The sequence below is a fragment of the Bombina bombina genome, chromosome 9 (genome assembly GCF_027579735.1).
Source record: "Bombina bombina isolate aBomBom1 chromosome 9, aBomBom1.pri, whole genome shotgun sequence".
NCBI classification, from domain to species: Eukaryota; Metazoa; Chordata; class Amphibia; order Anura; family Bombinatoridae; genus Bombina; species Bombina bombina.
This window is the reverse complement of record NC_069507.1, coordinates 252,132,216-252,150,193: the sequence shown is the minus strand read 5'-3', so window position 1 is coordinate 252,150,193 and position 17,978 is coordinate 252,132,216. Positions and strand designations below refer to the sequence as shown.

Genomic DNA, 17,978 nt, shown 5'->3' with positions numbered 1-17,978 from the left:
AGAAACCGGAGCATGTGCATATATATATATTGCCTGTAATCTATGATAACTTTCCCATCTATATGAATCTAAAGCCTTAACCATGCATGTCATACACTTTATATTACATATTTTAACTCTCAGTTAAAAGTGACAACATGTTAGAATACAGACAATTAGCCTCCCGAACCTGTGAAATGACTGCAAGCTAAAATCAGATGTTTATTTACCTTAACGAGGAACCGCAATGGCTTCACACGCCGTGACCCCGGATAGGAGTATAATTAATGTGCCTAAAAACTCAATTTAAATAGACCGCACACTGTTAAACGTCACTACGTGGCATGACCAATGATAGTCTAAAAGCACCAAAGTGCTAGCAAAAAACACTCCCTCACTTTGGCTTACATGGAATTTTGGACATGTTGCAGAGCATGTTGATAGATATATTTAAAGGGGCATGCACCAATACCAATATTAATACATACATGTATATAAACTTAACCGATTTTGAATATTAATCAATATATATGACCCTAATGGGCCCTCTGATTGATCAATTCCTTAAATTTTAGTTTTAACACCATTTTATGTAAAAAAAAAAAAGGTCCCTAGGGACCAAATATCACATAGAAAAATGGAAAACATAAAAAATATAAAAAATACAAATTGAAGTATGTTATACGCAATTGGATGGGCTTAATAGAACAAAGATAAATCTAACTGAGTGTTGAGGGCTTTGGGACACATAGTGCCCAAACAATGTATCCAACGTGCCTCCCTTTTTAAAAGTTCTTCATCTCTGTTGCCTCCTTTTTAAGTGGGGGACCATATCTATAAGAATGGTTCTCAACATGGCTACAGTGTGGCCGTGTTGTAGAAAGTGGCAGGCCACCGGTTGATCAGTACTATTTTTGTTGTAAGGTGCACTGATGGCACTTTTATGGTTGGCAAGATGTTCCCTGAATGAGGTGCAGGTCTTGCCAACATAGTACTTCCCACAGGGGCAAATAATGACATAGATGACAAAGTCAGAAGAACATGTTAATCTGTGCCTGATGGAAAAATATTGGGATTTGTAAGGATATCACATTTAAAACAACCAAGCTTTTTCTTTGGTAACCAAGTTTGGGTATCAGTATACAAATCATGTTTCACAATTAGGGACTGTAGACTTTTGCCTTTTTTATAAACCATACCTTAAAGTGTAGGGAAGGATCCTCAGCCAAAATATACCAATTCTTGGACATTGTCTCTTTAACTATATTGCTGGCTGGAATATACATAGTGATATAATTAAGACTATTAATTTCTGATTTTTTTGGTTTTGCACCGATTGATAACACTTCTTTGATCCAAATGTTCAATTTCACTCCAGACCCTCATGATATATTTTAACTTATAACCCCTAGTCAGAAATCCGTCACGCATGACATTAAATTGACATAGCTTATCTCGGGCGTCAGTATTATTTCTGATAACTCGCAATAGTTGGAATTTTAAAATGCCAAATTTTAATTGGGGAGGTAGGTAACTCTGGAATTTTAACAGAGTGTTTATGTCCGTTGGTTTTGAAAAAAGTTTAGTGTTAAGCTTACAATGACCTTTAAGTTCTTTTTGTATATACAAAGATGAAGAAACTTGATCTGTTGATTGTCATATTCCATTTTAAATTTAACATTTGGCAAATTACTATTTAATTGTGCAAACCAATTTTTTAATTCAGACTCACTGCCACCCCAGATTTACAACACGTCATCAATGTAACAACGGTATAAACGAATATGAGGATTTATATTATTGAAAACGAATACATCCTTGTACCATGACATGAATAAGTTGGCATAGGCTGGTGCCATGGGAGACCCCATGGCCGTGCCAACAAGCTGTAAATAATACATGTTTTCAACCCGAAAATAGTTGTGTGTTAAACAAATTTCCAATAAATCAATAATAAATTCAATGTGGGGTCCTAAATATTCATTGTCAGAGAATAATTTAGTTCTTACGGATTGTGCACCAAATCATGTGGGACCAGAAATAAATCTTTCGAAAAAGATTGATTCTGTATAAGTTTGATTAGTTCAATCAAATCTAAAAGAAATGCTCCTGTTTTCTTGACTGTGTTCTTTAAAAAATAATCTACATATTGGGCCACACTTTGATAGAGTGACCCAATAGTTGAAACAATAGGATGCCCCGGAGGTTTACTTGCATCTTTATGAATTTTAGGAATGGTGTAAATAAATGGATATCTGGGATGGTCAGTGGTCATGAATATACAGTATCTCACAAAAGTGAGAACACCCCTCACATTTTTGTAAATATTTTATTATATCTTTTCATGTGACAACACTGAAATGACACTTTGCTACAACGTAAAGTAGTGAGTGTACAGCCTGTATAACAGTGTAAATTTGCTGCCCCCTCAAAATAACACCCTTAAGTGGAAATGTCCAAATTGGGCCCAAAGTGTCAATATTTTGTGTGGCCACCATTATTTTCCAGCACTGCTTTAACCCTCTTGGACATGTCACCAGAGCTTCACAGGTTGCCACTGGAGTCCTCTTCTACTCCTCCATGATTACATCATGGAGCTGGTGGATTTTAGACCTTGCACTCTCCCACCTTCCCTTTGAGGATGCCCCACAGATGCTCAATAGGGTTTAGGTCTGGAGACATAATTGGCCAGTCCATCACCTTTGCCCTCAGCTTCTTTAGCAAGGCAATGGTCATCTTGGAGGTGTGTTTGGGGTCATTATCATGTTGGAATACTGCCCTGTGGCCCAGTCTCCGAAAGGGAGGGGATCATGCTCTGCTTTAGAATGTCACAGTACATGTTGGCATTCATGGTTCCCTCAATGATCTGTAGCTCCCCAGTGCTGGCAGCACTCATGCAGGCCCAGACAATGAAACTCCCACCACCATGCTTGACTGTAGGAAAGACACACTTGTACTCCTCACCTGGATGCCGCCACACACGCTTGACACCATCTGAACCAAATAAGTTTATCTTGGTCTCATCGGACCACAGGACATGGTTCCAGTAATCTGTCCTTAGTCTGTTTGTCTTTAGCAAACTGTTTGGGGGCTTTCTTGTGCATCATCTTTAGAAGAGGCTTCCTTCTGGGACCACAGCCATGCAGAGCAATTTGATACAGTGTGTGGCGTATGGTCTGAGCCCTGACAGGCTGACCCCCACCTCTTCAACCTCTGCAGCAATGCTGGCATCACTGATACATCTATTTCTCAAAGACAACCTCTGGATATGACACTGAGCATGTGCACTCAACTACTTTGGTCGACCATGACGAGGCCTGTTCTGAGTGGAACCTGTCCTGTGAAACCACTGTATGGTCTTGCCCACCATGCTACAGCTCAGTTTCAGGGTCTTGGCAATCTTCTTATAGCCTAAGCCATCTTTATGTAGAGTAACAATTCTTTTTTTCAGATCCTCAGAGTTCTTGCCATGAGGTGCCATGTTGAACTTCCAGTGACCAGTATGAGAGAGTGTGAGAGCGATAACACCAAATTTACCACACCTGCTCCCCATTCACACCTTAGACCTTGTAACACTAATGAGTCACATTACACTGGGGAGGGAAAATGGCTATTCGGGCCCAATTTGGACATTTCCACTTAGGGGTGTACTCACTTTGTGTTGCCAACATTTTAGACATTAATGGCTGTGTGTTGAGTTATTTTGAGGGGACAGCAAATCTACACTGTAACACTGGCTGTACACTCACTACTTTACACTGTAGCAAAGTGTCATTTCTTCAGTGTTGTCACATGAAAAGATATAATACAATATTTATAAAAATGTGAGGGGTGTTCTCACTTTTGTGAGATACTGCACATATTCTGCAAGGCTATTGAGAGTATTTTATCCAAAGATATTTTGAACTCTTCGGTAGGATTTTTTGGTAGTACTCTTTAGGTCATGGTATCATTAAGTTGGGAAAGTAATAATTATATATATATATATACATATATATATATATATATATATATATATATATATATATATATCTTATAACTATAGAGTTATCATCACGAAGACTGGCCACTTCTTGCCATTCCTGCGTCCCCATGTTGTCATGCTGTTGGACCAAAGACTGACATTTTTGACTAATCTCAACTGAGCAAAGGGAAGTGTAGGTCTTAATAGAAGGATGTGTCATAGGTGGATCAAATCGAGATTTGTTTTTAAATTTAGGTTTATGTCCAGCCAAAGCCGAACTGTTGGTAGATTTAAAAAAAAAAAGTATTTTAATTTGAGTTGGCGCTGAAACCTAGCTAAATCAATTTGATTATCAAATTCATCAATCTTAGGAGTAGGTATATAGTTGAGCCCTTAATTCCGCATGGTCAGTGTTTACATTTTGAGTTTTGGTGCCCGCCCATTCTGATATGATTTTTGGCCCTTTTCCTACCTTCTTTTTTGAGTGAGTAAACGATTTGTTGCTAGTTTCTATAGTGCCAATGAATGAGCATCTTGTGCTTGCCCACACTGGTAAATATACCCGTCAGCAGCAACCTAAGCACTAGCCATCAACACTGCTTGTACTGTGTTTCACAATTAAAGCAATATATATTCCAGGGTATATGCTTAGGTCATAGTGATGAATAATTCATTCTCTGTGGTCACGCTGCAGGTTTACTGTTTCATATAAATTCTGCTTTTATTGAGTGATCTCAGTTATTTGCTTCTAAAGATTCACAAATTCACTACATTAACAAAATAATGTATTTTACATACTCTTTCTAAGGTACACACAATAACTGCACACACACCTTGTTTTTGTTTGCAGATACTTTTAAATATTTTTGTTTTCATAGAATGCAGGAGCTAAATAAAACATAAAGGGATAGATTACAAGTGGTGCACTAACGTTAGCGTGCAATATTTAAATATGTCACCACGCTCCTTTGCACTCATCGGGTTAGTGAGACTAAAGACCTTTGGGCCGATTAATCAAAGCTTCAACTGTGAATGCACTGGAATTCTGCCTGAAATTAGATGCCAAGTTGATCCGCCGTAGTTAACACAGCGTCAATGTTGAACTTTTCAACATAATATACGCTCCCGCAAAATCAATCAGATGCAAATTGATGCTTGCATTATTCGAGCGTAATACTGATCCGCCTTCGCAATCGACTCTATTTGACCAATTACCAATTCATCAAACATTTAACTGGTACGCTTGCATCTATTCCGACGCAGTGTACCTACCCTTAAAACTGCCACCTCTGAGGCCGAGAATGCCAATCCCAATCAATGGGAGTCTGAAAAGATTTTGTTTTATGCTGTTTGTCATTGCAGACAGTTAACAATGAACATTCAGAATATTTTTAAATTTGCAATACTTTTATGCCGCGGAAGGAGGATATTAATGAACCATCTGAATCATGAAGTATAAATAAGAATGTTTAATTTCCCTTTAACCTTTTGTGATAACAAAATATATTAAGATCTGCTCTTATTACTAAATTAAAATCAAGTAGGGAGATGTTACCCTACTTATGGGTTATGTTTTATCTTTCTGTCATAGAGTTCCTTACAAAGCAAGGGGACAAATTATTTATACAGTAATCAAAGAAAGGAACACAGTCCCTGACCTTTTAGACGCAGAAGGAGGAGATTAATAAACCAGCAACAAGCTGCACAAGTAGATGTGCGTCAATAAAGACGCATAAGAGTGCCAAGAGTGTTTCTCCCAAGAATTGGTCTATATCCTTTGATGAACTCTCACTAGTAGATGCTGTCAAACATATAGGGATAAAAGAGAACAAAAGAGATATTACATAATATATTTAGATTATTAAAGATTATAACTTAATTCGTTAATAAAAAAAATTGAGTCATGTTTAAAGCATGGAACAAATACTCCATAGCTGAAAGAACTTTCACAAAATGTTTTATTGGGAAATGCATAATCATGTGATTAATTAAATAAACAAATCAAAAGTTAACATACATTATCTACTCTCTTTAACAAATCAAATTGGTCAATACTGGTGGAAATGGCAGTGGTAGTTACTGTTAGAGACAACAAAAAAGGGATTATTACATTCATGAGATGATGGGACGCACATACCACATATCTTGGATAAATATGACGTGGGGAATATGTAAAAGGCAATATAGTGACCTTTGACAACGCAAAAAACAGTGTTATAAGGATATCAAATCAATTGTCGAAAATTGTAAGTGACATTTTTTTAGATTGTGTATTATAATCGCTAGGGCATACAGTGGCTGTCACTTTCACGTCAACAATTGGTTGTCACTTGAACATAACCAAAAAATATCAGACAATTTAATAATCAGAAAACACATAATTAGTCAACATTTGTAAGAGTATTATAATCAAATAAAATCTGCAAATGATGTTTGATTCAATATAATCTTAAGCAGAAAGGCATAGCCTACATAAAATTAAACTGACATGATTCAGATAAAGCAGCAATTATTTTCACCTCTATAATGTTTTCCGATTATCCTTGTTTGATTCCTTCTCTTGAACTGTTTTAGAATTTAAAGGTTTAATCTAAAAGACCAGCCCATGATTTTAACACCTGTAGTATTGGTCTTGAAATCGAGACTCCAATCAGGAAGCAATACACAGTTGTAGCACAAAAACTGGGTCAGCACTTGAAATTGCATAATTTGTGTATGAAAATAAATTAAAGATGAATAAGACATGTAAATATGTTTGCAAAAAATATCAGAAATAAAACATTTATATATATATATATATATATATATATATACATACACAGTAAACAGGAAAAAAAGAGCACTCCACGGGACTTTTGGATATAAAGCACACTTTACTGTGAACATTTTCGGACACACTGTCCGTGCTCAGACAAATAAGTGCTACACTTATTTGTCTGAGGACTTTTGGTGCACCCGGGGCCTCAGTCCAGGATTCAGGAGTGGGGTTTGTACTTCTTGCTAAATATTATATATCCACAGGTACATTTCTATGATATTTATTGTTTGTTGGGGTATAAATATAGCTATTTCAAGGACATTAATAGATGAAAAATAAAAGATTAGCTTTAGGGAAATGTACTTGTTTTTGGACAGGAATGAAATAGTATTATTAAATATCTTATAATCTGTAACTGCTTTTTACATTTAGATATAGAGGCCTATTTATCAAGCCGTCAACCGCAAATACGCTGGAATTCCGCAGCGTAATTATGGCGAGCTTGATTCCCCTTAGTTATCAAACCCTACAGTCCGGCAAAAGTAGAAATCTGTGACGTAACATACGATCCGCCAGTCTCAGTCCAACACAGATCGATGCTTACGTCACTACATTATACTTATTAACCCATAATCTGCCGCCCCGACACCGCCGCCACCTACATTATACTTATTAACCCCTAATCTGCCTCCCCGAGACCGCCGCCACCTACATAATACTTATTAACCCCTAATCTGCTGCCCCGCCACCACCGCCACCTACATTATACTTATTAACCCCTAATCTACCGCACCACCACCGCCGCCACCTGCATAAAGTTATTAACCCCTATCCCGCCGCTTTTAAGGGCAATGCCCATCCAAATGCCCTTTTTAGGGCAATGGGGATCTTAGTTTTTTTTAGTTAGTGTTTTATTTGGGGGGGTTGGTTGTGTGGGTGGTGGGTTTTACTGTTGTGGGGGTATTTGTAATTTTTATTTACAGGTAAAAGAGCTGATTTCTTTGGGGCAATGCCCTTAAAAAGGGTCTTAGATTAGGTGTAATTAGTTTAAATCTTTGATAATTTCTTTTTTATTTTGTGTAACTTAGTGTTTATTTTTTTTTTTGTAACTTTGTGTTTGTTATTTTTTGTAATTTAGTTGTTAATTTTTTGTAATTTAGTAATTTTTTAGTTTAGATTTAAATTATTTGAGTAGGGTTAGGTTTTTAAATATATAATATACTTAATTTAATTTGTAGTATAATTTAATTTGAGTATAACAGTTAGGGTCGATTAATTAATAGTTTAATATAGTTTAATGTAATTTTAGTTTAATAGTTAGGGTAGATTAATTATTAGTTTAATATAGTTTAATGTAATTTAGTATAACAGTTACGGTAGATAAATTATTAATTTAATATAGTTTAATTTAAATCTAAAGGTAAGTTTAAATTTATTATAAATTTATTATATTTATTATTATACATTATTAATATTTAATGTACAGTTAACGGGTTGTTAGGTTTGGGGGTTAATAGGTTAATTTAGTTTATAGGTTAATTTAGTTTATGGTGATGTGGGGGGCTGGCGGTTTAGGGGTTAATAACTTTATTTCGTTGCGGTGGGCTCCGTGAGCGGCGGGATAGAGTTAATAACATAATGTAGGTGGCGGCGGTGTAGGGGACGGCAGATTAGGGGTTAAGAACATAATCTAGGTGGCGACGGGGTCCGAGAACGGTGGGATAGGGGTTAATACATTTATTAGAATTGCCGTGGGCTCTGGAAGTGGCGGTTTAGGGCTTAATAACTTTATTTAGTTGCGGCAGTGTCGGGAGCGGTGGGATAGGGGTTAAACATTTTAGTATATTTGGGGTGTTTAGTGACAGTATACAAATAAATCTGGGAAAAAGCCAAATAGCAGCGAGATCGATGACTGTCAGTTAACAACAGTCCGCTGCTCATCGGCCCGTACTTGGTGCGCGTCTTTTTGACAGCTTTTTTGTTAAATTTGGAGAACGTATTCAGGTCCACGGCAGCGATCTTAGGCGATGTCCGGTGAGCGTATTGGTGCCGGCGAATGCAACACAGTTGACGGCTTGATAAATAGGCCTCATATGCTTTAATTCTGTTGCTGAATCTCTGCAGTGGTTTAGAATCTTGAAAACAAATTCATTTTCTTGCATGTTTTAATATTACCAGTGAACAATTAACAGGTTACTAATCAAGGACCATTATAGACAACAAATTCTATAATAGGAGACATGTAAATTATTCTAGGTCTGTATCAAAGTGCAAATCTGTTATTTTATAATATATGGAATGGGAAAATATTATCACCAGATAGATACTTCATGAGAAAAGTAGGTACTTTGGATACTAAATATTCCTAGTCTAGTGTCTAGGTCTGACCATAAACAATAGCATAAACAAGACAGTAAGGGTTCAAGGAGTTATTGGTGGTCGAATTACACCCTGTTAATTACTATGACACAGCCAAACTTCAGATGTGCTCTGCATTAGCAAGCTGGTGCCTATTTTACATGTCTAGGCCTCTATTTATCAAGCTGTCTACTTACCTGCATTCAACGGCCCCAATACGCTCGCCTAATATCGCCTAACATCGGACCTGAATATGTTCGCCAAATTTAGCAAGAAAGCAAGAAAGCTGTCAGTTAGTTGTTAACTAACAGTCATCGATCTCGCAGCTCTTCGGCTTTTTCACAGCTTTCTTGCTATACTGTCACTAAGCACCCACACTATACTGTTTACCCCCTAAACCACCGCTCCCGGAGCCCCCCGCGACTAAATAGAGTTATAAACCCCTAAACTGCTGCTCCCGGACCCCGCCGCAACTCTAATAAATATATTAACCCCTAAACTGCCACTACCGGACCCCTCCGACACCTACATTATACCTATTAACCCCTAATCAGCAGCCCCCTATACCGCCGCCACCTATATAAAGTAATTAACCCCTATCCTGCCAATCCCGGACATTGCCGCAACTAAATAATTTGTTTAACTCCTAAACCGCCACTCCCGGAGCCCACCGCCACCTACATTATATTTATTAACCCCTAATCTGACCCCCTTCAACGCCGCCACTATAATAAAGTTATTAACCCCTAAACCTAAGTCTAACCCTAACACCCACTAACTTAAATATAATTTAAATACATCTAAATAAAATAACTATAATTGAATAAATAATTCCTATTTAAAACTAAATATTTACCTATAAAATAAACCCTAAGATATCTACAATATAACTAATAGTTACATTGTAGCTATCTTCCAAGACGGCATCCCTTGAATTCCGATTGGCTGATAGGATTCTAGCAGCCAATCGGAATTAAGGTAGGAGAAATCCTATTGACTGTTGCAATCAGCCAATAGGATTGAAGTTCAATCCTATTGGCTGATATAGGCCAATCGGAATTCAAGGGACGCCATCTTGGATGACGTCATTTAAAGGAACCTTCATTCTTCGTTAGGACGTCGATGGAAGAGGATGCTCCGCGTCGGATGGATTGAAGATGGACCCGCTCCGCTCCAGATGGATGAAGATAAAAGATGCCGCCTGGATGAAGTCTTCTGCCCATCTGGAGGTCCTCTTCTGCCCGGATTGGATGAAGACTTCTGCCCCTCTGGAGGTCCACTTGTGCCCGGCTGGGGGAAGACGGCTCAAGGTAGGGTGATCTTCAGGGGGTTAGTGTTTTTTTTTTGGGTGGGTTTTAGAGTAGGGTTGGGTGTGTGAGTGGTGGGTTTTAATGATGGGGGGGTTGCATTTCTTTTTTTACAGGTAAAAGAGCTGATTACTTTGGCGGCAATGCCCACGCAAAAGGCCCTTTTAAGGGCTATTTGTAATTTAGGGTAGGGAATTTTATTATTTTGGGGGGCTTTTTTATTTTATTAGGGGGCTTAGATTAGGTGTAATTAGTTTAAAATTCTTGTAATTATTTTTTTTATTTTCTGTAATTTAGTGGGGGGTTTTTTTGTACTTTAGTTTATTTTATTTAATTGTATTTAATTGTAGGTAATTGTAGTTAATTTAATTTATTTAATTGTAGTGTTAGGTGTAATTGTAATTTAGGTTAGCATTTATTTTACAGGTACTTTTGTATTTATTTTAACTAGGTAGTTATTAAATAGTTAATAACTATTTAATAACTATTGTAACTAGTTAAAATAAATACAAAGTTGCCTGTAAAATTAATAAAAACCTAAAATAGCTACAATGTAATTATTAATTATATTGTAGCTATCTTAGGGTTTATTTTATAGGTAAGTATTTAGTTTTAAATAGGAATAATTTAGTTAATAATAGTAAATTTATTTAGATTAATTTAAATAATATTTAAGTTAGGGGGGTGTTAGGGTTAGGGTTAAACTTAGGTTTAAGGGTTAATAAAATTTAATATAGTAGCGGCGGTGTAGGGGGGGGGGCAGATTAGGGGTTAATAAATATAATGTAGGTGGCGCCGGGGTCCGGGTGCGGCGGTTTAGGGGTTGATAACTTTATTTATTTGCGGTGGGGTCCGGGAGTGGTGGTTTAGGGGTTAATACGTTTATTAGAGTGGCAGTGGGCTCCGGGAGCGGCGGTTTAGGGGTTTATAAGTATAAAGTAGGTGGTGGCGGTGTAGGGGGAGGCAGATTAGGGGTGTTTAGACTCGGGGTACATGTTAGGGTGTTAGGTGTAGACATTTTCCATAGGAATCAATGGGATATTGGGCAGCAGCGAACATGAACTTTCGCTGCTGTCAGACTCCCATTGATTCCTATGGCATCTGCCGCCTCCAGGGCGGAGGATTGAAAAACAGGTACGCTGGGCTCTTGATAGCTTCCAAAAGTAGTCAGATTGTGCCGAACTTGTGTTCGGAACATCTGGAGTGACGTAACCATCGATCTGTGTCGGACTGAGTGCGGCGGATCGTATGTTACGTCACTAAATTCTACTTTTGCCGGTCTCTAGCCTTTGATAACTACGGTGAATCAGGCTCGCCACAATTACGCTGTGGAATTCCAGCGTATTTGCGGTTGACAGCTTGATAAATAGAGGCCCTAGAGTTGTTATATTTTAAAGTGCCAAAAAATACATGCAAATATTTTTCAGTGTAGGACAGACACCAAAGACATCTATATCAAGGGTTATGAGTCCAAAAGTGAGACTTTGAAGGTTAACATGAGGTCATTTACCAAAGTATGGAATTATCTTTGGTTTAAGGGAGTCACATATTATCTTGCTAGTGTTAAGAGTCTCATTATCCATAAATGTGTCAGACATAGAGACTTATAACAGACCATCACAATCAAACATTTTACTATTAAAATAAGAGCGGCAAGTAGAAAAAAATCAATGTGTAATTATTTCCCCCAATGTTTGGATCATGCAGTGAAACTAATTCTGTCTGATTGAAACCAAGACCAAGATATTTTTTCAGTTCTTTACCATTTGTTGCTTTTCTTTTTATATGATTTAGTTTTAGTGTAGTGATGTGTCTGGGTGCTTTAAAGCATTGAAAAAATATTGAAGCATATATAGATGGAAAAGACTATGTAGAAAATAGAGTAATGATTTTTCACTGATGTCTTATTTCTTTGCTAAAGTGCGCTTTATTCAGATGTCAGCAAATCGTGATTTGGGCAGTCTGGAGAAAAAGCTTTTAATAACTTCTACTGTATATTGGCAGAGCTACAGAACAACAGACATATTAATAGCTACCCATGTTAAAAAGTTGTGAGAATCCATTTGCAACCTATAAAAAAACCTGTTAGGATTAAATGTTTTAAAAGAAACAAAGGAGTTAAAAAGGAGAATGCCCAAATAACTTTTTTTGCTGGAAATAGCTGGCTGATATCTTTCAAACTCATCTGCTCTAACGTGGGCTTAAATCAACTTAATCTGAAAAAAATTGGCTGTTTCAAAAATTGAGCTGACTAGCTGAGATTAACTGATTTAAGACTAGATTATGAGTGGAATGCTATTTAGCGCTCCCGCTCGTGCGTTAACATCTCTAGATGGAGGCATTTTGCGTGACGGGTTACAATCGCATTACAAGTTGAAACTAGAAAGTTTGCGCACGAGTGAAAACCAGATATGCGCAAAGAGATGGACTTAAAATATCATGACCGTGTTATCGTATTCTCCCATAGGCATCTACTTATCAAGCCGTCAACTTACTTGCATTCGACGGCACCAATACGCTCGCCTAAGATCGCCTAACATCGCTGCCGCGGACCTGAATACGTTCGCAAAAATTTCCAAAAAAACTGTCAAAAAGCCGCTCACCAAGTACAGGGCAATGAGCAGTGGACTGTTGTTAACTAACAGTCATCGATCTCGCTGCTCTTCTGCTTTTTCACAGCTTTATTGGTATACTGTCACTAAACACCCACACTATACTAAACTGTTTACCCCCTATACCGCCGCTCCCGGAGCCAACCGCAACTCTAATAAATGAATTAACCCCTAAACCGCCGCTCACGGACTCCGCCGCAACTAAATAAAGTGTTTAACCCCTAAACCGCCACTCCCAGAGACCACCGCCACCTACATTATACTTATTAACCCCTAATCTGCAGCCCCCTACACCGCCGCCACCTAAATTAAATTTATTAACCCCTAAACCTAAGTCTAACCCTAACACCCCCTAACTTAACTATAATTTAAATATATTTAAATAAATATTCCTATCATTAAATAAATTATTCCTATTTAAAACTAAATACTTACCTGTAAAATAAACCCTAAGATAGCTACAATATAACTAATAGTTACATTGTAGCTATCTTAGGGTTTATTTTTATTTTACAGGCAAGTTTGTATTTATTTTAACTAGGTAGAATAGTTACTAAATAGTTTAACTATTAACTATTTACTAACTTCCTATTTAAAATAAATACAAAAGTACATGTAAAATAAAACCTAACCTAAGTTACAATTACACCTAACACTACACTATAATTAAATGAATTCCCTAAATTAAATACAATTATCTAAAGTACAAAAAAAAAAACACTAAATCACAGAAAATAATAAACAAATTACAAGATTTTTACACTAATTACACCTAATCTAATCCCCTCAACAAAATAACCCCCCCAAAAAATAAAAAAAAGCTCTACCCTACACTAAATTATAAATAGCCCTTAAAAGGCCCTTTTGTGGGGCATTGCCCCAAAGTAATCGGCTCTTTTACCTGTAAAAAAAATTACAACCCCCCCAACATTAAAACCCACCACCCACACAACCAAGTCTACTCTAAAACCCACCCAATACCTCCTTAAAAAAAACAAACACTAACCCCTTGAAGATCACCTTACCGGGAGAATTCTTCACCCAATCGGGCCGAAGTCCTCAACGAATCTGGCAGAAGTGGTCCTCCAGATGGGCAGAAGTGGTCCTCCAGACGGGCAGAAGTCTTCATCCAGACGGCATCTTCTATCTTCATCCATCCGGCACGGAGCAGCTCCATCTTCAAGACATGCGACGTGGAGCATCCTCTTCGGCTGATGTCCTCTTGCTGAATGAAGGTACCTTTAAGTGACATCATCCAAGATGGCGTTCCTTAGATTCCGATTGGCTAATAGAATTCTATCAGCCAATCGGAATTAAGGTAGAAACAATCCTATTGGCTGATGCAATCAACCAATAGGATTGAAGTTCAATCCTATTAGCTGATCCGAGCAGCCAATAGGATTGAGCTCGCATTCTGGAACAGCCAATAGAATGCGAGCTCAATGCGAGCTATATGGTTAAACTAAATACAAACTTGCCTGTAAAATAAATATAAAACCTAAGCTAGCTACAATGTAACTATTATTTATATTATAGCTATCTTAGGGTTTATTTTATAGGTAAGTATTTAGTCTTAAATAGGAATAATTTAGTTAATGATAGGAATATTTATTTAGATTTATTTAAATTATAGTTAAGTTAAGGGGTGTTAGGGTTAAGGTTAGACTTAGGTTTAGGGGTTAATAAATTTAATATAGTGGCGGCGGTGTAGGGGGTGGCAGATTAAGGGTTAATAAGTATAATGTAGGTGGCGGTGGTGTAGGGGGCGACAGATTAGGGATTAATACATTTAATATAGTGGCGGTGGTGTAGGGGGAGGCAGATTAGGGGTTAATACATTTAATATAGTGGCAGCGGTGTAGGGGGTGGCAGATTAGGGGTTAATAAGTATAATGTAGGTGGCGGAGGTGTAGGGGGGCAGATTAGGGGTGTTTAGACTCGGGGTACATGTTAGGGTGTTAGGTGTAAACATTACCATAGGAATCAATGGGATATCGGGCAGCAGCGAACATGAGCTTTCACTGCTTTCAGACTCCCATTGATTTCTATGGCATCCGCCGTCTCCAGGGTGGCGGATTGAAAACCAGGTACCCTGGGCCGGAATAGTGGCGAGCATACCTGGTAAGAAATGTGTTAACTAGCAAAAGTAGTCAGATTGTGCTGAATTTGCAATTGGAACATCTGTAATGACGTAAGCATCGATCTGTGTCGGACTTTGCCCGGCGGATCGTATGTTACATTACAAATTTCTACTTTTGCCAGACTGTAGGCTTTGATAACTAAGGGGAATCAGGCTCGCCACAAATATGCTGCGGAATTCCAGCGTATTTGCAGTTGACGGCTTGATAAGTAGATGCCATAGACTTCAATGGAGCACGAAAACTGCAAAAGAAAAACACCCATTTTTAAGCTGAGTCTTCATGATTTGAATATTTAATACAACAGGACTTGGCAGATATAACCTTTTGGAGTGCCTAAACCATTTGGAATATATATACTGTATATATATATATATAATCAGATAAGGTTAGTTTTTTGCTTTTTTCAGGTAAGGTAAGGTTTTTTGGGGGGTAACTTAGGGTTAGGTGGTTTAGGGGGTGTTAGGTTAGGGGGGTTAATTGGTTATGGAGTTAAGTTGTTGGTGGGTATTTTGAAATTGGTGTTGTGGCGGTTTAGGGGTTAATAGTATAGTGGGTTAGTTTGAGATGGGGGTTGTGGCAGTTTAGGGATTAATGGTGTAGAGGGGTAGTATGATATGGGGCTTGTGGCGGTTTAGGGGTTAATAGTGTAGGGTGGTAGTTTGCAATGTGGGGGTGTGGCAGTTAAGTGTTAATAGAGTAGTTTAGTGCAACTAACTTAACTCTTTATATGATGTTTCAGATTGCATAAAATATTTGAGCATTAAATACGATTGCTTTAGAGCGATTTCATTTACTTTTAACTTGTAAAACGAGCTGACATTGCCACTCAACACCGCCCATTGAAAATATGAGGAGCGTAAAGTACCAAATGAATTAGCAGTCATTTACACAGCACACTACTTGTATTATGGATTAGAGCCTAAAAAAAATGCAATATTGCAATCGATTTTACACTCCTTGCACTAACGATAGATCTCCACTCGTAATCTAGGCCTATACATTTTCTACTTGAGATTTTGAGGCCCATTTATCAAGCTCCGGATGGAGCTTGTGGGCCCGTGTTTCTGGCGAATCTTCAGAGGCTAAAGACCGCTTCCCAATAACCCTGTCCGCCTGCTCTGAGCAGGCTGACAGGAATCGCCACAATTCAACCCGATCGAGGTTGATTGACAGACCCCTGCTGGCGGCCGCGAGTCTGCAGGGGGCGGCGTTGTACCAGCAGCTCTTGTGAGCTGCTGGTACAATGCTGAATATGGAGAGCGTATTGCTCTCCGCATTCAGCGAGGTCTTGTGGACCTGATCCGCACTGTCGGATCAGGTCCGCAAGACCGCTGATAAATAGGCCTCATACTGTAAGAAGGTTTTTAAGCACTAACTATCGAATGTCGACTGTTGCTGTGTACTCAACTAAAGATTTCTGACAACTTTAAAGTCAGCTAGATTTGACAAGTAGGTTATTTAGTAATAGCTGACTTACTATATTATATAAGTTGGGGCTTTTTGTTGTAGATAAGTGATTTGAACCAAATGTTTACTTTATAAATCAAAATCCTCTATTTTACCCGAGTTTGCATGTTTCTTTGTCAGTACAAACTCGCAAATGGGCAAAACAAGGACATAAGAAAAATAAATGAAAAGCTTAAAAGAGACAGTATAGTCAAAATGAAACTTTCTCTCATGATTCTGAAAGAGAACACAATTTTAAACAACTTTGAATTTATTTCTATTATTTAATTTGTTTAATTGTCCGGGTATCCTTTGTTGAAAAGCATAACTAGGTAGGCTCAGTAGCAGCAATGCACTGCTGATTGGTGGCTGCACACCTATGCCTCTTATCGTTGGCTAACCTGATGTGCTCAGCTAGCTCTCAGCAGCGCATTGCTGCTCCTTACAAAATGTATAGCAAGAGAATGAAGCAAAATTGACAAAAGAAGTAAATAAATTGCTTAAAATTGTAGGTTCTGTTTATAAAAATGTTGTTTCATGTCCCTTTAACTGTTGCTATATTTGATGGATTTAAAAGAAATGTACTTTAATGCTCCATTAACTTAAACAATGGTTTGTGAGTGCTGTATCTGAGAATTTATTTCACTAGAACATTTTATTCAAATACAAAAAAAAAAGTGTAAAAAAAAGTATGAAGTGCACCAGTCATTTTATGTGCACAGTATTATTATTCTATTAGTATTTCTTCATTTTCTATTCATTGCATACACGTATCATTGTTTTACTTGTTCCATAAAATAGTGATACAATTCCCACCTCTACAAAGTTCTGAGTTTTAGACAAAAAGTTTTATTGATTCCTTTTCTTTTATGATAAACCCTCAGAAGACAGACTTTCTGTTACCCTTTTATATATATATAGTTTGGATCTGATTTCTGACTAATCTATGTTCCTTGCCCTTCTAGCTATTCAGCTCAGCAGAATTTGGCAGACGTTGGCTGCTCCTCAGTGAGGCTGTAGCACCAAATAGATTTTACTGGTAAGATATATTTTATTTTTTTAATATATTTTTATGTGTGTATTATTTATAATTAAATGGAAGAGGATGGTTATTATTATGATTATGATTATTATTATTATTAATAACAACCCCTTCCAGCTGTTAGGACGTTCCATGCCATCTTAACTGTGCTGGATTTAGCGCTGTTAGGACGGCATGGAGTGACCTTGGCTGTATTAAAGCCATATGCACTTCCTGAATGCAGGCTGATGTGGGTCCCTGGCGTCATAGACACTCCCCCCTGAAAAAACCCATCATTGAAATCACGCAATCGCATGAACGATCATGTAATTTAAATTTTTACTTATTTGTTTACATTGGAACTTTGTTGTTGGTGTAGACAAATAAGTACC

At 37.6% G+C, this 17,978-nt stretch overlaps 1 protein-coding gene across 1 annotated transcript in view; it reads left to right on the top strand.

Moving 5' to 3' along the window:
- The window catches only part of LOC128640533 (VPS10 domain-containing receptor SorCS1-like), a 1,407,808-nt gene that overhangs the window by 720,946 nt on the left and 668,884 nt on the right, over nt 1-17,978 (top strand). Inside the window, 1 exon segment of the mRNA XM_053693005.1 lies at nt 17,531-17,604. Coding sequence (XP_053548980.1) covers nt 17,531-17,604 — 74 coding nt within the window.